The following is a 24833-nucleotide window of genomic DNA, read 5'->3' as shown; positions in this document are numbered from 1 at the left end:
ATGGTTGTCCTTTTAATGTTGTCTGTCGCCAGCAGATGTCTTTTGTGTAATGTTTACTGACGCCCATTCACATTCCCATATCCTTTGTTAATTTTCTGTTTTATTGTATCTTTTATACTGAAAAATTGTCCAACAGTTGTTATGATTAAGTACTGGAAATTGGTCCTGTTTAGTAACTGTTTATATACTGCACATTGTTATAGCTATTTCTTAAAGCAATATATCTCCCTTCAAACTGTATATATTCACAAATATTTCTATTCTCCTGCGTCCCTCTGTTTTCTCTATCAGTTTTAACCAATTGGTATGTTATGTCTCCTTGTGGTGTTTGTATAACCACTATATATTTATATATATATATATATATATATATATATGTATATCCAGTTATATTCATGTCTGTTTTTATTGTTGTTCTAGGCTCGGATTGAGACCTTAACTCGTCCCTTAACTTCACTGACTCCTCAATCACAGGTCCAGATAAGAGCTGTCTCTCCACATGCTGCATCTCAAACTTCACCACTTACACCACCACCTCCTCTACCACCACCACCTCCACCACCACCTCCCCCACCACCTCCTCCACTTCCCACTCAATCCAAATCCACCCCAATACTATTTGCTAAGTACAGTACAATCACCAGGTTGCAAAATGCTGCCCAGTACCCAGGGCCTTCCTTTAAGGCACCATCAGCAAGTCAAATGACTCAACACACCACAGTGGGTGCAAAGCCGCAAATGGTTGTCACCCCAAATGGAGCTATTCCTCCTCCACCGCCACCTCCTCCCCCTCCACCGCCACCTCCTCCAGGCTCTGCCATGGCAATGCTAAAACCTAACCCATGTACACCATCCATACCTCAGTATACACCACCGCCACCACCAGCTCTAAAGATTAATCAAGTCCCACAGAATAATGTCCAAATTGCTCAGCCTCCTCCACCTCCACCATTGCCACCACCCCCTCCCCCTCCTCCTCCACCTCCTCCACCACCTCCATTCCAAGCTCCAACTAAACAATTTGTATCTGTTGGTAAAATTACAGCCCCGGTTACTAATCCACCAACAACTGTAGCTTTGGGACCTCCTACAGCACCCAAAAAGCAGTTACACTTCTCGCTTTCCCACCCTCAACAGCCTCTAGCACCACCATTGATCCCAACAGGTCCAACACCACCTCCAACATTACCAAAACAGCAAAGCTTTTCTGCCAAGCCGCTCTCCTCCCCACAGTCTCCCATGCCCTCGGTTAAGCAAATTGCCAGTCAGTTCCCACCCCCATCTCATTCAGATACTCAGCCCCCCAAGCCAGCAACACCAAGCACTGCTCCTCAATCTCCCCCAGCTGTGAAAGCCAAACCAAAATGGCAGCCATTTTCTGTTCCATCACCTGAATTTCCTCCTCCTCCACCTGAGAGTAGCTTAGCACTACTTCCGCCTCCACCACCACCACCTCCACCTCCTCCTCCAACATCTCCTGTTCCACCACCTTCTCCAACACCAGACAAAACTGGTTCTCCTGTTAAAAAAGCAAGCAAGACGTCAAGCCCAGGAGGCAAAAAACCTCCACCTACGCCTCAGCGCAACTCGAGTATTAAATCCAACAGCTCTGCTGAATACCATGAATCTAAGAAGTCCTCTGTCGACAGCCTTGTCAGCAAATTTGCAGAATCTCCTGGATCTCCATCTAAAGAGTCAATACCCCCACCAGCAGCCCCACCAAAACCGGTTAAACTTAATCTTTCAGGGGTAAACTTGCCCATGGTTTTTCAGCAGGGAAACCTCTCTGCCCAGATGATGCCTTCAGCAAAAGAGCCCACTACAGAGTTTCCATCTCCACCATTTGATTCTGAATCTGATTTTCCACCTCCACCGGCTGATCTTGAGCTTCTACCCCCTCCACCTCCACCTGCAGATGGCCTGCCAGTTTTATTTTCTGGGAATACCTCTCCAAAGGTGGCAGTAGTGAACCCACAGCCACAAACATGGTCCAAATCATCTGTAAAGAAAGCACCACCCCCTACTAGGCCGAAACGGAATGATAGCATGAAGCTAATGCAAGCTGAAATGACGGAACCTCCTCCCGTTATTCCTCAAGCACCAACTTCGCCTAAACCAGGCCTTAGTGTACAGCCTGGGTTCCTTGCTGACCTAAACAAGACTCTGCAGCGAAAATCTATTACTCGACATAGTTCTTTGTCATCTGCGCGATTATCTAGGCCAGAACCCACTGCCACTATGGATGACATGGTACTGCCTCCACCACCACCAGAACTATTAGGTGACCATCAGAAAGCTAATTGCTATGGAAGCAGCCATTTATCAGGCTATGCAACATTACGAAGGGGACCACCTCCAGCCCCACCTAAAAGAGACCAGAATACCAAACTTTCTAGAGACTGGTAACCCATGTCATAAACTTTTTTTTTGACTAGTTTCAGACTTTGCTGACTAATGTACTATGAATTTAGGATCCTTGTATCATAATGTCCAAACAAACAATGCCGTATCGGGAGAAGGGTCATTGTGCACTTCCTTTGGTGAGCAGAAACAATTCCTGGTGATCTATAGCTAGTCCCCAGTATGGACAGGACCAAAATATAATTCATATTCTACATATAAAGAAACCTTTTTGTAGTGTATGTTGGTGTGCAGTGTGTTTCTGCATGTATTCCTACAATAGGCATATAATTCTGTAATTAATATTATAGCTGCTGTACAATAAAAGATGACAAGAATGTTTTATTTCACTATGTCTGTTTCCAGTGAAAAGTAAAGAATAGTATACTAAAACTTGATACTTGGTGCAGTAGATTTTCAAGTCCTCGCTCTTAAAAACACTTGACATTTCCTTATTTTTATCAGCTTGTAACCTGGTGCAGCCAAAGGGGCCAGTAAGTAAGTTATGTACTGAGGTATGCCTTAACAGCAAAGGGGTGCTATTGTAATATGTGCATTGTGGTTTTTCATCAGAAGTGTTTTAATCTGCAACTAATATTTTCCTCATCACACAATAGTCTACTTATCTCTGTAGTTACTCCTTCCTCTTTATGTTAAATTCTCCTTTTACAGCTGGTGCCTGCAAATATGTAACAACAATTTATAATATATACACTGTAATTGTTCACCTGGGCAACAACTAAAAAGCGTGGATCTTACCGGAGCATGTGCAAATACATGCTGGTGCATAACATTCTTGATGGGTAAAGTGATGCTTTCTATTTATGGGTATATTCAGAGAGCAATTTAAGTTAGCTTCCTATAAAAGCATCAGCATTTATTTTGGTTAGTCTTTACTAGTTTGTAGCTTTGTTTTTAATATGTTTTGAACTCTTTACTTTCGTTGTGGTTTGAGTGCTTAGCTGAAGTCCCAGGGCCTGATTCATTAAGGAAACATGCCGTATTTTAAGTAAAATTGTTCTGTACTTGTCCAGAACTGGACTGTACACCAGTGAACTCTTCAACATCCAATTAATTTTTAACTGCAAAGGACCCTTACGACAGCCTACAATTTCAAGGGCAGAAGGGGAATTGGCGTATTCACGTAGTCAATGTGCAGTAAGAGCGTGCTCAGCTTGAGCACACAAAGCAGCACCCAATTCAAGCTCTGGGCATCTCAAAGGTACATGTTTTTCTGTCTACTCACTTGCACTAGATACCAGGGGTAAGTGCCGATTGGTAGTGAGGACGGTCACATATGCATGCTAGAATATGTGCTTGCAATCAGGAGCAACTGTAAAAATGCATTTTATGCACAGTAGACATTAATAACATCATGATAGATGTATTGCATGGGGAAAAAAAAACTTCTTACTTCTTATGAACTGGTTACAATGATTGAATACTTTTCTTTTTCTTTTCTTTTATCTGTGCGTTCTGCTGGGAGTTTATATTCCACATATGTATTGGAAGTATCCTGTAGTGTATTGTGTTTGTCAAAGCAGAGTTTACCTAGAACCATATTCAACAAAAGAAGTTTCTTCAGATCCGATTGTAATTACCGTCGTGTGTATGCCTAATTAATTTACGTTCGCTTTGCATGCCTTAATGAATCAGGCCCCCAATTCGTAAATATACTAAAGTGATTCCATAATAGAATGGGCTACACATAGCAATAACATATTTCCTTATAAGCATGATGCAGACCTAACTTATTTAGTGAACACACCAGATTTCTAGAGCTTGGTTATCCCCAGATGTCCACAAATAAAAACTGCTTGAGAAGGGTCCTTTGGTTCAAGTAGGTGAAGGAAAGTAATGTTAATGTATGTTGAGTCCATTATGTAATTATATGGAGTATTGGTGGTCAGCTTGGAGCAATTACAAATTTCACTTTTGTCCTAAGCAGAAATAAGTCCCCAAATGCAGGTGCCATAGCTCCACCACAATGAATTTACACAGCTTACATAGCAAGTAAAGGACTGCATGAATAGCCATGACCAGACATTAATATATACCTGTAGTTTGAGTTGTATGAACATATGTGTTATGTAATGCAGTCTTTGCTTTCCAGTGTTTTATTACAAATATGTTTCTTACAGGCCACATCTGGGACTTATGAATTATATATTATGTTGCCCTCCACTGGTTTACAGCATTTTAAATCAGAAATGACTTGAGGTCATTGTTTTTAAGGTGTTGTTTTTTTCCCCCCTACTAAGTACTTTGTAAGTATGTACTTCAGTTACCAAAGCTGCTGTCTGAATGATGATATATGAGATTTTCTATTTTGGTGTCATTAGTACTTGTTTCACTTTAGTGAACCCCTTGTTATAGATCCCATCCTTCCATCCATTCAACACAAGTGGCCTAAATATCAAGATTACAGACACAGTGCGCTATTTAATATATACAGAAATATATTTACTGCTTGAGTTACAAGTAAAGAAACATTGCCCTACAAAAGTGTTCATAAATGTGATATTTAATTAAGAAGTAATCGGATTGATACAAATAAGGGTCAAGTTGTCTTTATGTATATTTTGCTTAGTTTTTAAGTAAAAATAGATGTAGTTTATATTTAGAGAACGTGGCAACCCTGAATGTTTGAATACATAAGTATGCATTGATATTGCCATATTGAGCTACATTTATTTTTTAATTTCTTTTGAATAAAAACTTTAGCTAACATAAAAGTGACCGCTGTATGAGAATATCTTTGTGGTGTTTAATGTATTGTTAAAGTTTTCAGAGAGCAAATTATTTCATTTACTTTGTTATCCTGATTAGCCGAAGTGATATTTTACTGTAGGTGAACATGGTGTAAAAGCGGCATCTGAATATTGATTCCACCACGAAACAAATCACATTTTTAATATCTGAAATGAAAAGTCAAACATAGGAAACTTTTCATATGTACTGTATTAGAGAATGTTAAATGCAACTTTTTCTCGACAGCGCATCGCATTACTATATTATAACCATGGGGATTGAAAAGTCCACGGTTTCTTGATCAACATTTAAGTATGAACATAAATAACAGTTGGGGTTATTTACTAATAAAGCGGAAAACTTTAATTAGCTTAATTATGCTGATTGATGGCTATGGCCCTTTTACACTGTTGGTAAATAACCACGAACACTGTATTAGATAAATCATTTTCCAAAGAACTTTACAGAAGTATGTTTTACTGTAGATTACACTTTGTCATTCCTAATGTTTTAGGAACAATTTATAGATAAAAGGGGATTTAGGTAATATCTGTAATATTCATTGGTACGTTACACGTACAAGGTTAGTCATGCATATTTGGGTTCTGCGTAAATAAACGAACATAATAAAGATAAGTCTTGAAACTGCAACTGAATTGATATATTAAGATATTTTTGAAAGTGAATTATTTTTATTGTATGTAATTTTAAGTAAAAATATTGGACATAGTGATATTGTGGAAAATGTTAATTCTATGTTCACTGTTATACAGTTTAATCTCTCTGACCTATTGCCCTGCATATCCATTTAATATTGCTATAATTATCTGCAAGACATATACAATAAATGGACACGATGACAAAATGGTAGGCGTATTCTTGTAAGGTTTCACACTCACATTCTGATATCGATAACAAATATTATTTACCCTGAAGATTTAGCAAGTGGTGTGAAAAATTAAAAATGTAACACTGCTATGCTATAGCTATAAATTATGTGGGCTGTATAAAAATCATGGTTTAAAACAGCATAAAGAGATAAATGGTATAATGCTCTTTTTTTCAATATTGCAATAAAGGGGTCCAAGTCACAACTATTCATTTAGAGTAAACCACGGGCATTACATACAGCCTGAGACCATTTGACAAAGTTGGATGTGTGTACTTCATTTTGCCTTTGACACCACATTCATTCTGTTTCCATTTTGACATTTTGACAGCTTCATATAACTACTTATTGCTGTTTGAGACCTTTCCATTATCCCACTTTGTTTGTGGCTTGCCTCCATACCCCTCAAACATCAGGACACTGCCTCTGTCATGTGTAGCCCTGTCCTTGTACAAGTGGACAGGTCACTGCCTTTCACAAGAATCAGCATGCTAATCACGAAAAATATTCTGTGAATTGGGAAGCAGTCTATCTGATAAACTGTAGACTGCTGATTCCCTCAGCTTTACACCATCCATTAATAATGTTAATCTTAACACTCTAAAACTTAACTATAATAAAGACACGACAACTTTGTAGTGGCAAATAAAATAATCTTTTTATTTATTTTATTTATTCTTACCTATAAAGGGTGGCGGCGAGAGCGATTCAATCAGCTAACAACTAATATCTAAAACTAAACAGTGTATGGCCCATAGGCACTCACCACTGGTCCCAGGCATCACAGTCCTTTACGATCGGCCGCTGCTAAATCTGGCGTTATCGTGACCACTCCCCTTTAGGCTCCCCAAGACGTACGCGCACAGTGCAGGTCAAGGGGTCCTCGCACAGAGGTACCAAGAGCCAGGGTGCTTCGAAAGGAGCAGTGACGTGCGGCCAATCAGCGGTAGCACCGTGTGAATTAGTCACTGATTGAAAAAGCTCTCCTGCCTGCCCAACCTTTATTTGTACATCCCTAACTTAAACCTAACTTAATCCTAACTTAATAAAATTGGGCGGGTGGGCGGGAAATCCTGATGCAAAAGGAAGTTGCAATGCCTAGCCAGGGATATATATGAAAACCTCCTTTCACTCCTCCCCCTAACATCCGGGAGCAGCAACTTCCTGGCACATTAACCCCTAATGTCCATGTCCTGTTTCGTGACAAGCAGCTATGTTTATCTCCATTCAGCTTAAGGGCTTCATTCTTAATTACATGTGTGTGGCCAAATTTGACAGATCTAGCAGTTCAGGGCTTGCACCAAAAAGCCTGATTTAGGCAAGGCTTCATTACGCAGTTGATGCCAGCATATAGATGTACAGTTAAATGGAAGCATTGTTCAACCACATTTGTCATCCATCCTGTCCAACATCTCATAGTTCCTGATCTGTGTTTTGACTTGTTTGGTACATACAAACTGATTTGCAGCCAATTTAACAGCCTGATTGCCCATCATAATTGTAGCATGTATGGTCACATTTTACTAACAGAATGCACATTACCAAAGCCTATAATCTTTTTGCACAGCCCACTATCATCTCCCCCCAGAATACAGCACACTAATCCAATAGCAACTACTCCAAGAAAACAACCAAACAGCCACTGCTATTTCCTCCCATAAAACAGTCCACCACTGCCATCTCCCAGAACATGGCCCGCCAACCACTGTTATCTCCTTCCAGAACTCAGCCCTCCAGCCCCGATTTGTGGACATTTCAAGTAGGTCTGCCAAGGTGGCACACTGACCTCAGTTTGACCATTTTACCTCATTATGTGCAATTTTCTGTATTCTATGATTATTTTTAATGGTAAATACATTTTGTTGTTGAAAATTTAGAATTTGAGGAACTTGAGACTTTGCAGTTCTGCAGTATGGAGATCAGTAGAGCAAAAACTGCCAAGCAGGCAATGTGCATCTCTGACACATCATCTCCACTATCTCTTCGTGTCATGAACTCTGTTCTGTGTCCTCTGCTCTGATTTTCTCACTACACCTCTTCTGTTGGTGAACAAATTCACTCATTTGACCTCCAGTACCACTGCTGTAACCAAATCTACCTCTACTTCTCTGAACTCTTCCCTTCTCTATCTTGTGTGACCTACTGCATCTCTGCTATTTTGAGATGAATTTGCCACCACTACTAGTATCCATTTTCACATCCTCTCCTGCCTCAACTGCTGCTCCTTCCACCTATCAGGCATTCCTCTTATCCATATGTCTCTAGCTTTGGCCTATGGGACAAACATAAATAGAGTGATTTTGTTCTTGCGCCACACCTCTCTGCTAATAACCACACCGGCTCCCAATATCTTACAGAATCCAAATAAAGTTACCTAACCAACAGAGTCCAACATCACCACCCCTTCAAAAATCTGAAACCTCCTTTGTCAAAGAAGATGTGCAGGGAGTGAAGAATATTTTCAATCACCTCTCACTGCCACTTACAAGACTTCTCCTATGCTACCCAAGTATGGAATTCTAAAAAAGCACTCTGAAAAGCACCTTTTTATTAGAACCTACTCTCTCCTATACTATTTATTTACACTAGAACACCCTCACAACTGGCCTAGTTTTCACTCCAGTGTCTGATCAATGGTAGCAGTACACAAAGTTGGAGAGTGGTGGTCTAGAGGTAGTGCAAGATATCTATGTATTCAGTCGCAAGGCATTTCTGCTCCTCTCGGACTGGGAGTCTGTTGTATAGCAACAGTAGGGTTGTACCAGCTGATCACAGCAGAAGCATTTTATTATAGCAGTGGAAATAGGCAGTTGAGCAAAGGGGGAAAGAGAAGCTTTTGAGGAGAACAGGAAATTGAAGTTGTCAACGGAGAGATAAAGAGTTGATAGGAGAGTGACTGCGGGAACAAGGGAACTGAGGGATATTTGACAGGACTGATGCCGGGTGTCCTAGAGAACTGAACCCAGTATTAAGGTAGTGTGAATAAACACTGCTGACAGTGCATTTCTTGGCAGCGCACAAATAATTCTGAGGAACAATATTAAAGGTAAACACTGCTGAGGAAAATAACTACTGAGGTGCCATTTTAGAAGTAAACAGAGTTAATAATGTGCACTGAGGAACAATTTTAAAAGTAATGTGCAAGAGGAGTAAGGAGTGCGAACTGTTATATTGGCAACTGAACAGTTTAAGATTTGTGCAGGAGTTGTATATATGGTCTTAATTATTTGCAGCACGTATTGTGCTGGATTGGAGAAGCCAAATAAACAATTCTATTTTGTGATTGTGATGGTCTGACGCCCAACTTATTGTGGAGTCTATTGCACTGCACCACCATGCAAGAACAGCATTATCTAGGTATGGACCCCCTCCCCCACCATACACAGTGAGAGGGTTACACAGGTTATCAAAGTAAAAAAAAAAACTTCAAATGACATTGTAGCTTTAAATTAAAATTATATTAATCCTCATTAAGCAGGGCAAGTATGTATGTACCGGTTGGGTAACCAGTGGACTGAATGTCAGAAAGCCAGACAGTGAGCCTGCACATCTTTCTGTGAAGAGTGCATACTGTGTTGTTGCACCATGAGGGGTTTTGACCATTTGCGGTGTTTAAAAACACAGTTAGGCTTCTCAACTTTAGTTTTAAAGTTACAGGTTTTTTTAATTGATAGAGTATATTTGCATCAAATATACACTATATGGGTTACTATCGGTGCTAACCCTCCAACTGTAAATTTCACCAATGAAGACTTCAAACCTTTTCGTGAGGGAGTATATTTATCAAACGTGGCGTAGGAACTTGTACTGCCTCAATACCTATTCAGTTAATGCCATCTAATGTTGGCCACTATTTTGTAGCCCCTGCATGGGTGGGGATTGTATGGTGTTATCCTCAATTCATTACATGTAATACTCTTCGGTAAACTACTTTGCTTCAGTTCTGTATCTCTCCCCACCTCTGGGTCAAATAAGAAAATAGGTGTACTGGCACATGCATGTTTCCCAACAGTTAAGCAACTGCGGTATAGATGCAGCTACCATAGCGATGTACAGATACCAGTGATAGATTGATTGTGTTAGGATATAGGGTTCTTCAGTCACTCTCACACACACACACAACAGATTAATACATAACCTTCCACTCACCTGTTCCTATTCCTCACGGCTCGCCCACTCACCTGGTCCTATTCCTCCCCGCTCTCCCACTCACCTGTTCCTATTCCTCCCCGCTCTTCCACTCACCTGGTCCTAATCCTCCTCACTCTCCCACTCACCTGTTCCTATTCCTCCCCGCTCTCCCACTCACCTGTTCCTATTCCTCCCCGCTCTCCCACTCACCTGTTCTTATTCCTCCCCGCTCTCCCACTCACCTGTTCTTATTCCTCCCCGCTCTCCCACTCACCTGTTCTTAAACCTCCCCGCTCTTCCACTCACCTGGTCCTAATCCTCCCCGCTCTTCCACTCACCTGTTCCTATTCCTCCCCGCTCTCCCACTCACCTGTTTCTATTCCTCCCCGCTCTCCCACTCACCTATTCCTCCCCGCTCTCCCACTCACCTGTTCTTATTCCTCCCCGCTCTCCCACTCACCTGGTCCTAATCCTCCCCGCTCTCCCACTCACCTATTCCTATTCCTCCCCGCCATCCCACTCACCTGGTCCTAATCCTCCTCGCTCTCCCACTCACCTGGTCCTAATCCTCCCCGCTCTCCCACTCATCTGTTCCTATTCCTCCCCGCTCTCCCACTCACCTGTTCCTATCCCTCCCTGTTCCCACAATCACCTGTTCCCGTTCCTGCCTCCACCCCCACTCGCCAGTTCCTGTTCCTTCCTAAACTTAGTTTCAGGCGGCCTTATTAGGGCACCGGTCTACCGGGAAAATTTGTGGTAAGGCATACGTGCCTATCCGCCTCTCTGCTTATTAGATGGCTGTATAGTTCAGTTTATTCAAGTTTAAATGCTTCATAGTAACTGTGTTCACAACATATAAAATAAAAAGGGTTTTATACATGTTAGCAAGTTGGACATACGTATCTGAGGGTCGTGTCTTGTCAAGTGGATATATCTTCAACTCTGAATACGTCATAAATACGTGAGAGTTTTTCAGATGCAAATTAAGCTTGCACTTGCATTCCACTCTGAAACAGCTCCCATATACAAATTATTTGTAACATTGGACTTCCTGATCTAACAATACACCCACCCCTGCCATACTGAAAGATGAATCCTTTGCAAGTACTTTGCTGTATTACTTGTACCAGGTGCCAGTCAATGCAATAATTTCTAATCCATTAGGACATGGCAAATTTTAAATAAATTGACATCTTCATAAGGCCCTCGCTCAGTGCATTAACTCAGAGGTGGCCAAACAGTGGATTGCAATCTAGCTGTTTATCGCCATCTGTAAACTGGTAGATCGCACAACTAGTTCCCAAGTTGCACCCCTCCCACCTTTGTAGAGGAACAGGAACAGTGTAATAAGCATTTGTATCACAGGAGACTAATCATCTCTGCTGTGTAATAGTAACCAGCACTGCCTACTCTCACCACCTGCACACTGTGCCAGACTGCCCAAGCTAGAGACAGTGGGAGCTGGCGTCTCTGCCCAGTCCTGATGCTACTTAATCCGCCCCCAACCACCAAGAAGACAGCCTCAGAGAAGCCTGGAGGAAGCAGGGAGCGTAGTCTGAATCCTGCAGCGGCACCGCACACAGAGAGTGCTCCTTCTGCATCATCCTCAGGGGCCCACACACCTCGAGCCAGCAGCACATGGAAGAAAGCTGCACAAATGTTGGTCCTAGAGGAGTAAAGATAGCGGAAGAGATGTATAGTAGGCACAGCATGGTGCCAGCTGGGCACCTTACATACATCCCAACTGTCCCAATTTTGGCAGGACATCTCGATTCACAAACAACAGAAGGACAGGAGTTAATGGAAACGTGTGCATTTTTAACCAAATATGGCAATTTGAGTGCAGGGATTGGGTGTTTGCTTTGTCCCGCTTTCAGGATTGTGAATGTTGAGAGGTATGCCCTTAAAACCCTCATGCATGGGTACCACAGTCCATGCATTCCTAATATTAGCCCCACTGGGCACAAGTTGGTTGTGTTCATACATTGTTTGCCCATACATAACCCATTTCCTTGCCAGAAAAGTCATTAAAAAGATTAACTATAAAATAGAGTGATCCTGGTGATGCTAAATGCAGGGAGTCCCTGGTCTGCGCATACACAGCACTGAGAGGTTTAGACAGTGTGGCCTAGCACTATTTATTACACAGCAGCTCTGATGCTGTGTCATCTTGGAAGATTCTCTTGTGCCTTGATCGAGTTTTATATTCAGTACGAGGGCACAAAATAAACTCTTGGCTACAGCACGAGTGGTTTATGCATTGCACTACAGACACCTGTATGACGGACCTGTCCGCTTAATATCACACTGCTGAAGACTGCCACGTTAAGTGTAACACGGGCTGTTTAAAAGGTATTATTTAATAAATGTTGCATGTTATGATCAGCATCCGCCTGGACATTTTCATATAGATGAGTGGGCTGTTTGTTGGGCAGTGACAGCTATTTGACATATGAATTGCATCAAATACTGGATTGGAGGTCTGTTAAAATTAGTTTTTTTGTTGTGTTATTTTAAATCTGAACAAAGAAGTTGGTCTGGCAGTCACACAGACTCCACAATGTGATGAAGGCAGAGAGAAGGGGGTTTACAGCTCAAAGCAAAGGCTTTGTAATTGTTTGACTGAGCCCCCCCGTGCCCCAGCACCCAGGAAGTACCAACCAACCTAGTGGAGTGAACCGTGATGCCCCAGGAACTGGAGACCCCTGAGAAACATAGGCCTGCTAATAATAGCTGTTATCCATCTGGCTATAGTTTGGTTTGTGGCTGGCCAGCCATGTTTTTGAGCATCATACAGGATCAAGATCTGTCTTGCGAACTGAAGATAAGCGATCCACATAGATCCATAAGGCTCAGACCACATCCAATTCCGTCAGAGAGCACTGACTGTTGGACGAAGAAACACTAGACAACGTCGGGCTAACTATATCCTGGTTTATATGAAATTTGGATATAGCTTTTGGTTGAAAGGAAGGCAGAGTCTTCAAGTTAGCCCTGTCGTCATGAAAAACCAAGAAGGGAGCTCTGCAGGAGAGTGCTGCCAACTCTGAAACACGTCTTGCTGAAGAAATTACCAACAAAAAAGCAACTTTCCAAGTGAGAAGCTTGAAGGAAATAAATTCCAGCGGTTCATAAACTGTGGTTTCTGTAACACAGTTAGGATCAAGTTTAGGTCCTAAGGAGCCAACAGAGGAACAAAGGGTAGCTGAAAATGTAAGACCCCCTGGAGAAAAGTCTGTACCTCTGGTAGCAGAGCCAGATGCCTTTGAAAATAAATTGACAGGGCCGACAACTGTACCTAAAGGGATGCCAGCCGCAAGCCCTTATCCAGCCCGTCTTGAAGGAATGCTAAACGGAAGGAAGAGGTTGACACACTTTTCTGCTAACAGCAACCTATATATATCTTTCAGACACAATGGTTATTTCTGGAAGATGTTGTTGGTTTTCTAGTCTTTATCATTGTTTGAATGACCCTATCTGAGAGACCGTTAAGTCAGAGAATTAAGGTTTCAACCTCCACACCATCAAAGCCAACTGCGCTAGGTCCTGATGAAAAAACAAACCCTGACTGAGCAGATCTTTCCTGAGAGGAAGCTTCCAAAAAAAGTCCTTTGTCATGGCGAGAATATCCGTGTACCATGGTCTTCTTGGCAAATCGGGTACCAGAAGAATGACCTTGACTCCTTCATGTCTGATCTTCTTCAATACCGGGGTAACATCAAAATTGGGGGGAAATTGTAAACCAACCAGAACCTCCAAGGAACGGCCATGGCATCCACTAGGTACGCTTGGGGATCCCGTGACATGGCACAATACTTGGTGATCTTCCAATTCAACCAAGAGGCTTCCGGTTGACCCCACCTTTGCACAATCAGTGAGAAAACTTCCGGGTGGAGGGACCACTCTCCCGAGTGAATGGCAAGGCTACTCGGGTAATCTGCTTCCCAGTTGTTCACTCCTGGTATGAATACCGCTGAGATGGCAGGAACCCACTGTTCCGCCCACACAATGATCTTGGTCGTCTCCTTCATGGCCAGAAGACTTCTGGTTTCCCCCTGGTGGTTGATATATTCCACCACCGTGGCATTGTCAGATTGAATCCGAATGGATCTGTTTTTCAATCAGGACTGTGCTTGGACCACCGCTTTGAAGACCACCCTTAACTCTAGTACATTGATGGGCAACTTCTTCTCTTCTGTGGACCAGAGGCCCTGCAGTCGGAGATTCAAAGTCACCGCTCCCCAATTTGACAGGTTGGCATCCGTAGTCACAATTGTCCAATCCCATACTGAAAACGGTCTTTCCTAATTGAGATTTCCTGCTCGCGTCTATTGCAACAAGGAAAGGCGGGTTCTCGGTGATAGGTGAAGAAACTGGGCTTCTAAATGGGGATTTGAGCTGTTCCACTTGGAAAGAAACTCTTGCTGGAAGAGGCGGGAATGGAATCTCGCAAATTGCACCACCTCAAAGCACAACACCACGCCTCCCATCATCTTCATACACTGAAAGATGGATACACGCTTCGGGGACAACAAAGCTTTTGCCTGTTGTTGCATGGTTCGGATTTTTTTTCCTCTGGCAACTGGTGTCAAACAAAAGGCCCAGGAAATTCATGCGCTGAGTGTGCACTAGACTGGATTTTTTGAAGTTTACAATACAGCAGTGAGACTGCAAGGTCTGTGCAGTCAGATGCAGATGGGAACTCAGCCAAGACACCAAATCTGTATTGATCAGGAGATCGTCCAAGTACGGAAGGACTGTTACTCCTTGCTGATGTAAGACTGCAGCCATCACTGCCTTGACTTTCATAGACATCTTGGCACCTTTGCCGGAACAAAGGGCAGAGCCTGGAATTGAAAATGAGATTGGTCCACCGCAAACCTGAGGAGGTTGTGATGTCCCTGCCATATTGGTATATGAAAGTAAGCTTCCTTGATGTCCAAGGATGCTAAAAACTTGTTTGGTTCCTTTATTACCAAACAAATTGATTGCATGTGGAAACTGGGAACCCTCAAGGGAGCATTGAGGGACTTTATGTTTAGAATGGGAAGGTATAATAGTTCTGGTTTTTGTACCAGGAAGAGATGTGAGTAAAACACCAACCGCCATTGTTCTTTTGGGACCTGTACAATCACCCCTAACCCCAACAGGGAGAGATTAGCTTTTAGAAAGGCCACCCTCCTGGCTCATTCTTGTGGAGAGGGATTCCAAAAAATCTATGATATGACCCCTGCGAACTATTCCTTTTACCCAGGCGTCTGTGGTAGAACTGTACTATTGGTCCGTACATCAGCAGACAGGCTTCACCACCGTACTTCCGGAAGGGGGGGGGGGGGAAGGAGTCATGCAGATTGCTTGCCTGTTGGCTTTGGGCGCCACCCTGTTCAAGCCTGCCTACCTTGCTGCGCCTCTCTCCGAGGTGCTAAAGAATGACCTCTGGTGGGGTTGCCTCTGGATCTGCCTGCAAAACAAAAGGAGTGAAAATGCCTACCTTTTGTTTTGGGAGCAACCACTGGCAGAAACGCACTTCGTCCCCCAGTGACCTGAGAGATTAAATTTTCTAAGGGTGGACCGAATAATGCTGAGCCATCATATGATAATGCCTCCAAAGCCTTTTTGGATTCCACCTCCCAGGATCTCAACCACAGTGTGTGTCTAGCCCCACTGACGGGGAGGAAGTCCAGGATAATCCCTGACCTGCGTCAAGTACTGCGTCTCCCAAATATTCGGCTGCCTCCTTAATGTGGTCGGCCAAGGATGACAGTTCAGCACTAGGAACTCCCGACTGAAGGCCATCACTGAGGGAAGAGGCCCACTTTTCCACCACTTTAATCACCCAAGCTGCTGCCATCACGGGACGGAGGGAAGAGCCTGAAGCTAAATATATGGATTTTAGAATGCCCTCACATTTTCTATCAGTGACATCTTTTAAGTTAGCAGCACTGGGTAGTGGAATAATGGTGGATTTTGCTAAATGCGCAATGGGAGCATCCACGCTGGTGTGATTGTGATTTTCCCATGACACCACTGTAGAGTCTGGAAACGGATAATTGAGGCGAATCCTTCTGGGAATCGGATATCTACTATCAGGTTTCATTCTGGCCTCTTGCCAAATCTCTGACAATTGTGGGGAGGATGGAAAAAAAATAGTTTCTTTTTCCTTTTAAACATGGATACCTGAAAGGTCACCTGTTTTTTCTTAGAGATGTCTAGCACCTGTCTTACCGCTAGAATGAGGTCCCCCACTCCTTGCCTGTTCGTGGTATTATCCTTCCATGCAGAAAACTGAGTCTTCCACAAGTTCACCATCCTCCATAAGAGGGAGGTCAGTGTCTGAAGACTCTAATTCCAGGGATGAAGAAACTCTGACCAGACCTTGTATAGATCTTTCCAGGTTTTGCATCCAGGAAGGTGCAATGGCCATCACTGATATTCCCTCGGGACAGGTCGTCTGAGCAACTCCAGGAAAGTGTGTCCGCAGACTGAGTCCCTAGGACAAGAGAGTTAGGATTGTCAACACCTACCATCCCAGAACATATGGTGTCTCTGTTTAGCTCTGCAATAGAGAATGCCAGTTTCCTCCCCCAGATGAGCGCTGGCCCAGGTCCTCAGCCTCGCAAGTCACGCATAGAGCACCTGGGTCTGGCTGTCCACAAGGTAATTGTGTTTGGCTCTTTCAACAAGAAAAATATGATACCAAAGTGGTACCGGCAGCCTTGGACTTGGAACTAGTCCCTCTTCTGACATGATGACAATGCAGAAAGGAGAGAGAAATACAAGACACACTCTGTATAATACAGTCTGGTAGTATTTCACACACACACACACTGATTTTTGTGTCAGAAAAATCAGTAACACAGATTATTATATATCAGTACATAGGAATATTAGTATATATATATATATATATATATATATATATATATATATATATATATATATATATATATATATATATATACATATATATATATTGTAACAAAAGGAGGCATTTAGCTGAAAATATGCAGAGAAGGCAGGGAAGTAGAGTAAAACATTGGCACAGTTATGTACCTAGGTGGAGATTAAGCCAGGTAAAAACATGTGTGTAGTTTAAAATTGGTTTACTTACATGATTTAAAAGCTGCTTCCTCTCAGCAAACAGACAGGGTGAGTCTGATAGTCTAAACAGAGCCAGGGATGGGCGTTTCCTTTTAAAGAGAAGGTGGGTATGTCACCTGTCCATCAAGCTAGGCCTGTGGGAGGAGTGTCAGATATAAAACCCTGCTTGTTTCATTGTTCAGGGAGATCAACGTTGGGCTAGCAGGCTGATCTGGACAGAGAGCTGGACTAAGTATAGTAAGCGTTGAGGGTCTCCATAATTGCTGTGCAAGTATACGGTGTCAAAACATTATTACCATCCTGACAGTAAAGAACCATAAAAAGGAAGAAGTTGTACGCGTGTGCTTCTGCAGTAGCGGGCTCTAGCTATCCAATCATACCGATATTCTATCACTTACCTAAGATACATAAGGGTTTGATAGATCCACCTGGGAGACCGATCATAGCGGGGATAAATTCCCTGACCTCTAATGTGTCTAAGTATGTTGACGTATTTCTAAATAAATACGTTCTTAAATTGGAATCTTATATAAAAGACACCACATCGGTATTACAAATTTTTGAGAGTTTCAAGTGGAATAAAGACTTTTTATGGGTGACGATTGACGTCCAATCACTATACACGTCGATTGTACATAAAAAATGTATTGAATCAGTCAACAAATTTCTCAATTTAGATGACTCTTTATCTAATGAGCACAAAATCTTTATCGGCCAACTTATTGAATTTACATTAACCCATAATTATTTTAAATTTCTCAATGATTTTTATCTCCAGTTGTGTGGAACAGCTATGGGTACAACTTTTGCGCCCAGTTTTGCAAATTTATTTATGGGCGCATGGGAAGATCAGTACATCTATAGCCAGAACGCATATTCAGACAACATTATTTTGTTTAAGAGATATATCGATGATATTATCATAGTATGGAAGGGAGATTTTCAAACTTTGAATGATTTTATGTGTTACATTGGAGACAATAATTTTAATCTTAAATTCACGATGAAATGTGATCCAATGAGGATAGAATACCTTGACCTTGTTCTCATAGCTCAAGACGAAAATGTAATCACTCAGAATTTTGTAAAACAGGTAGATACTAACAGCTACCTTCACTTTAAGAGCTCACACGCAAAGAAATGGAAGACTAACATTCCGTACTCTCAATTTTATCGTATAAAACAGAATTGTAGTGAAGCGATTCACTACAAAGAGCAACTTAATGTTTATTCTGAGAGATTTTATAAGAGAGGGTATCCCAGAGAGCTGTTAGATGATGCTATAGCAAGAGCAGAGTGTCTTAATAGGCAAGATCTTTTATCTTATTCAAAGAAAGACACTAAGAATGATGATGTGTCATTCATTACCACGTATTGTAGTGGAGATCAGTTAATTAGATCAACATTGTCAAAACATTGGAATGTGTTAAGGAAAGACCCCATTTTATATGACATCCTTCCAAAAACGCCTAAAGTCATATTTAGGAAAAATCTTAATTTGAAGGATGTATTAGCACCTAGTCGTCTGAAATGTATTGCTTCTAGCAAGAATTCTGGTACTTTCCTAGACATGAAGGGAAGTATTAGATGTAACCAGTCTAATATCTGTAAGTATACGGCTCCAATAAACAAATCATTTTCTAATTATAATAACACTAAGGACTTCAAAGTTAAACAGTTGATGAATTGTCTATCCATGTCTGTCATCTACCTCCTGGAATGCTCTTGCGGCTACAAGTATGTAGGTAAGACAAAAAGAGCTCTAAAAACTAGAATCCAGGAGCATGTAAGAAATATTAAGAATAAAGTGACAAGTCATGCTGTATCACAATATTTTAAGGAAATTCATCAATCAGATCCCCAATTTTTAAAATTCATGGCGTTAGAGCATGTTCAACTGGGAGATAGGGGTGGAGATCTCCAAAAGCTCCTCTCCCAACGAGAGATGTTTTGGATTTACACATTGGGAACTCTAGTGCCCAATGGGTTTAATGATAATTATGAAATAGCCCCCTTTCTATAGGTTTTATAGGTTTTTTTGGGCCTATTTAATACAGGAGATTATTTCAACTTGATGAGTCTTGAATACATGGCATTCTGATTACTGATATGTTGGGTCATTTTTATGTTTTTGTACATATTTTTAGTATATGATGTTTACTATTTGGTCATATCTAATGTTATTGGGATCACGCCATTAGATATATTTTACATATTTTACATACTTTACATATTGTTCATATTTTTATATGGCATGTTAATTAATTTTATCTTTTAATTTTTAAGGTGTATTAACGATGTTATTGTCTATTTTTAGAATTATTCATGTTATAATCTTGGTACAAAGTATTCATATGTATTTCTATCCCGTTAGCGGTCGCTTAGCGACGCATGAATACAATAGTCTGTCAGTTTGTGCGTTCAGTAAAGTTTTTTGAACACCAGGACATGTGATCAACGCCCCATAGAGGTCGGGTGACGTAGAACGTCACAGTACGCCACTTGTGAGCATGCGCAAGTTGGCGGGATGCATACTATTTAAGTCCGTGACCGGGAGAGTCACATAATACTTTACCTCCTGAGGAAGTCTTTTGCAAGAAGATAAAAACGCGTAGAGGACATTGCGGTAAAGAGGGAATCTGTGACTGCACATTTCATCAGCGGTGATGTATACCGGAGCAGTTGGAAATAGCTGATGTGCTTATATGAAGCTCCTTTGTGATGGTCTCATCCCCCCCTTTTAAAAGATACCCAGATAAGCATGTATTGTTTTTATTCATGTAAGTGCAATTCTGCATTTTGTATGTAATAAAATTGGTGCTATACAGTATTATACTATATGATTCTTTTTCCGTCTACATAATCTGGCTACCACTGAGTATCAATTCTGGACTCCAGAAGCACTGTATATGACTCCTGCCCAGTGTACATCTGAGGGGTGATAACGGAGTGGATTCTATGTGAAAAATCATCATCTATTATACAGATAAGCTTTAAAGAACTTTTATCTGGTACGCACATTTTATATTGGTGAGGTGCAGGAGTTCCAGTGTCTATTCCATCTACTTACATTCACCCTTGCTGTTTGAGTGTTATAGAAACTATCTCTTTCTTTCACTCATATGGATGACTGAGCTTCTTATTTATGGCACACCTTCTGTATATCTCCTAGTATATACAGTTTTATACTATGTGGCTCCCCTCCCTATTTGTTTTATTATAGATTATTCCAGGTCACCATCTGGCTTTGTGGGAACTGTGGCTGCCTCCTGTACATAGGAAATCCAATGTCCAACTTGGACTGTTATTAAACTTTCTTGGTCAAATTGGAGTTACGCGCTGTACTATGTAATATTTTTTATTTTATATATATATATATATCAGTACTATATGCGATTCTGTGTGTGTGTATGAGGTAGTGCCCGCTATATAAATACTATACCTATATCGGAAAATATTACATACAATCAATTGCAGGCAAAAAGTATGATATAGAAATTCACTCAGCCTAAGAATTGAAAAGTTTTTCCTTCAGGAGAACTGTGACAGGCACCGCAGTGGCTGTGAGCAGCGTGAAATGGCTGCTGCTGTGAGAAAAGCCCAGGAAGGAGTGTCACCCCCCCCACTAAAAAACACCTCCTCCCGTTCACAAAATGGCGCCTGTATCAGTCACAGAAAAACTGGTTGGAGCTGTATGCCCAGAGCTCCCTGCCAGTGAACTCCCCACAACTTGGTACCTGGCATCCTCTGCTGTCTGTCCTCAACATTGCTGTGGTGCGCAGGTGTAGGCAGAGTCTGCCGTCAGCTCCATCTCATCCCACCTGGAAATGGGAGACTTGAGCTGCTGCCGAGGCTCCTGGTGCGGTCTGACATGCTGTCCTGGTCCAGCGTTTGTGTCCCTGGTCACTGTCTAAGTGACCGAGTGATCACTTCTGCCCGGCAGCCTATTTTAGTGTTCAGCGTAAGTTGGAGGGGAAACTATGGCTTTAAGCTCTGTCTTTGCTCTCCCTCCCTGCTGCAGTGTTCACGAACACTGCTGTTAGATTTAATTTTATTTAATTATTTTTTTTTCTAAGTGAAAGCAATATGTGCCTACTCCAGTGGCACTAAAAAAAAACGGATATCTCTGGTGAGAGGGGGCATAAAGGGGAAAGGAGCAGGCCAAAGAGGTCTTTTTAGTGCCTAACTCCACACAGCTCCCTCTATACCCCATGGTGAGCAGTGTCCCCTAACTGTATGTGCAAGAGAAATATTGTGTATTTCACCATATTCCGGGCTTCTTAGCTGTGATTTTCTGCATTGAAATGTGACAATAGGATGAGGAAGGGCATACCATATGTAATAATGCTATGTCTTGCAGGGAATGACAGAAAATGAGTATCAACTCAACTAATACACTTAACCTTTGTTTGGTATCCGTAGATTAATAAATCCAATACAAATTTACCAATCATAAGAATAGGTCTATGTGACACTCCCCAGGAAAGTGTTACATTTTAGCATTGGAGATTAAACAGGGAAGATATAAATTGTGGTTGTAAAACTGTCACAGGCCTCCCCTAGAGACAACATCCCAGTAGAAGGGAAAAGGGGGAAAGTGTCTTTAAAAAAGTAAATCATACCACCTATGAGTCCCTGTACCAGGAGAATTACCCGGCTCTATTCCTCAAACTTATATCTGACATCTTCTCCTGGAGACCCCTAATTATCTTGTGGCTGGGCAGGAACATCGCCGTTAAAATGTCTGTTCTCCCCCCACTCCTCTATCTATTCCAGACACTCCCCGTTAGGGTCCTCATCTCTGAATTAATTGCTATGCAGCGACACTTAGTTAAATTTGTCTGGCGGGGTAGGGCTCCCAGGGTCCGACTAACCCAGCTTAAGAAACCTACAAAATGCGGAGGTAGGAGCTTTCCGGATCTGAAAGCATATTGCTGGGCAGCCCACCTCCGTTCCATTGTCACCTCCTTTGCTCCTCCGGCCTCTCACGCATGGGCGGATATAGAAGCAGCTTACCTCTCCCTACCAAACCTATCTAGTATCTGGGGCCTGCCTTAGCAGTCTAGGCTTGCAAGGATCAAGAGATTCCCTACCCTTCTATATGCTGCCCGGACCTGGGAGACCCGTAAAAACCATCTCTCTGTGTCCTCAACTTCATTGAATATCATGCCATTATGGCTCAACCCTGCCTTCCCCCCAGGTGGAATTCAGTCCTTCTTTCTATCATGGACCGGCGCGGGTATTCGATTTGCCGGGGACCTCCTAGATCAAGGAGGTATTATAACCTTTGATGCTCTCCGCTCCAAATTTCCCACACTAAACCCACCATTCTACCAATACTTTCAAATCAGGCATTTCGTTCTCTCTCTACTGTCGGGCAACTCACCTCCATTTATATCCTCCTTTGAGTCCCTCTGTCTCTCCTCACCGCTTCGGAGAGGCATGATCTCCTCAATCTATAATCTGCTTCTAGACAAATTGTTGGTCTCCGGGAGTAGCCAAGAGAGAGAGAGTGGAAGAGCGATTTGGGTCCCCCCCGGAGGAGGACTGCTGGGAGACCATCAGATCGAATGTAGCCTCTAGTTCCATCTCCACTCTAATTAAGGAGAATGCATACAAGATTCTCTACAGATGGTACCTTACGCCTGACAGACTAGTTAAAATGTACCCAACAACCTCCCCGGCCTGTTGGCGGGATTGCGCCCATAGGGGTACCTTCTTTCACATCTGGTGGTCTTGCCCTGTCATCTCCTCCTTCTGGGATAGAGTAGCTTCTCTCCTTTCCTCCCTTCTTCAATTCCCTATCCAGAAGGATCCTTGGTCCTTCCTCCTTTTCTACCCTATACAAGATGCTGATGTCCCCTCTGCAAAATTGACTTTGCACGTTTTGGCGGCCGCTAGGTGCCTGATAGCCAAAGGCTGGAAAAGTGCAGCACCTCCCCGCGTCTCTTCTCTAAAGTCCTATGTCTGGTTCATTGCTATCATGGAAAAAATCACTTTCCACCTCCGCGATAAAGACGATAAGTTTTATCAAATCTGGGCCCCTTGGTTACACCATTGATATCCCCTATACCTCCCCTCGTGTAGGTTGACTCGTTCGTATCAGATACTTCTGTTTATGATAATCCCTTTGATAAAGCTACTCCTCCTGAGGTCTGAGACACCGTCCTGTTTTTTCTTACCAGCACAGACGACCACCCCCTCCCTCCCGCCCACCCACTTCCCTTTATAATAATAAGGACATTGTCTGTGTCATTACGTTTTTCAGTTTTTGTGCCACATGTTGCTAGGAACAGCAATTACTAATATTTGCTGTGACAGTGATTGCCTTTTTTTTTCTATTTAGTTTTTTTCTTGTATTATGTCTCTGTTATCTATTTGTATGCTGGCTGTCACCCAGTTTGTTTGAATAAAAATTTGAGTTATAAAAAAAAAAAAGGAAACCACTTAGAAGATATGGTCAAACTTTTGGGAAATCAACATTGACAAGCTGTCCATTTTCCAAACCAATTTCCCTTGGGGCAGATTATACAACTCATATGCAAGTTTATACTCAAACTATCCTTTTATTTTACATGTTTTGCTTATGGTATATAATCTTTTATTAATTGTTTTTATAACCTGTAAGCATTGTACCTATTTTATATGTTAAATTTAAGTACTGTCCTTATTGCTCTAAACAAATTCCCTGCCTGTTTAGAAGAGGTTGACTGCATGGCTGTGTTAACCATTTAAATTCCAATGTGGGGAATGTAAACTCTTACCTATAAGAGCGCAGAGTGTGTGCAATTGGGTAATTAAGTCAGAGGTTTGTTATGAGCCTTATACATACATGGTGGCAGTTGGGAAGAGGTGTGGGAGTGTGCGCCTGTTTTGGGGAAGGCACTAGTTAATTTTAAACTAAGGGATTCGTGAGCGCAAGATTTAGGCTGGAATCCTGGGTGTCCATTACAGTAAACTACTGTTTGCCGGTTTGATTATTTGATAAGTTGTCAGATCTGGAAGATAGCAGAGGCTGCTCTCCGACACATTACATAATACCATTTGCAGCCTATTTTATGTATCACTCTGAGAACATGGAAAGTCATTACCAGACAAAAATTTAAAGGAGTTGAATGAAAAGTTTAAAAAAAACAAACAAAACTGACTAATTAAGAGCATAAAAAGAACTTTTATTTTTTCCTTATCTAATACGTTCAATGACGTCTATTGAAGATTCTCATGATGAGGACAAGGCAGCGTTGCATCCAGGAGTTACTTACTCTCTCTCATTTGCGGGCGCCCGGTAAAGTTTTTTAATGTCAAAATCCTCCAGGTTCAGCTCCAGCTTCTCCTTACACAATTCGCATGTAGTTATAGTTTCTAGACTAGAACCTGAAATAGATCAAACAAAAACCAGATAGTCACTCACACGTTATTTGTCAGTAATAACCTGGGCTAAAGAGCATACTGCTCATTAGTCAAGCCATCTGGCTAATTTCCTCCTTCCAATATTCTATACTAAATTGGCAATTTCAGTGAATGCAGAGGAATAAACCAGATTTACACTTTACATCCAAGC

The 24833-nt window shown here is 42.0% G+C and overlaps 1 protein-coding gene across 3 annotated transcripts in view; it reads left to right on the top strand.

The window, feature by feature from the left end:
- RAPH1 (Ras association (RalGDS/AF-6) and pleckstrin homology domains 1) overlaps positions 1-6016 on the top strand; it is a 136442-nt gene extending 130426 nt beyond the window's left edge. For 2 of the 3 annotated variants that reach the window (XM_075180185.1, XM_075180186.1), the window contains one exon: positions 421-6016. In XM_075180185.1, the coding sequence (XP_075036286.1) occupies positions 421-2406 (1986 nt within the window). In that variant the 3' untranslated portion in view covers positions 2407-6016. The remainder of the gene's footprint in view (positions 1-420) is intronic. The other variant, XM_075180187.1, reaches the window with a different exon arrangement.
- Positions 6017-24833: the final 18817 nt, after the last annotated feature.

The sequence above is a fragment of the Mixophyes fleayi genome, chromosome 7, assembly GCF_038048845.1.
Source record: "Mixophyes fleayi isolate aMixFle1 chromosome 7, aMixFle1.hap1, whole genome shotgun sequence".
NCBI classification, from domain to species: Eukaryota; Metazoa; Chordata; class Amphibia; order Anura; family Limnodynastidae; genus Mixophyes; species Mixophyes fleayi.
The sequence above is the reverse complement of the archived record's forward strand: the minus strand, read 5'-3'. Positions and strand labels throughout refer to the sequence as shown.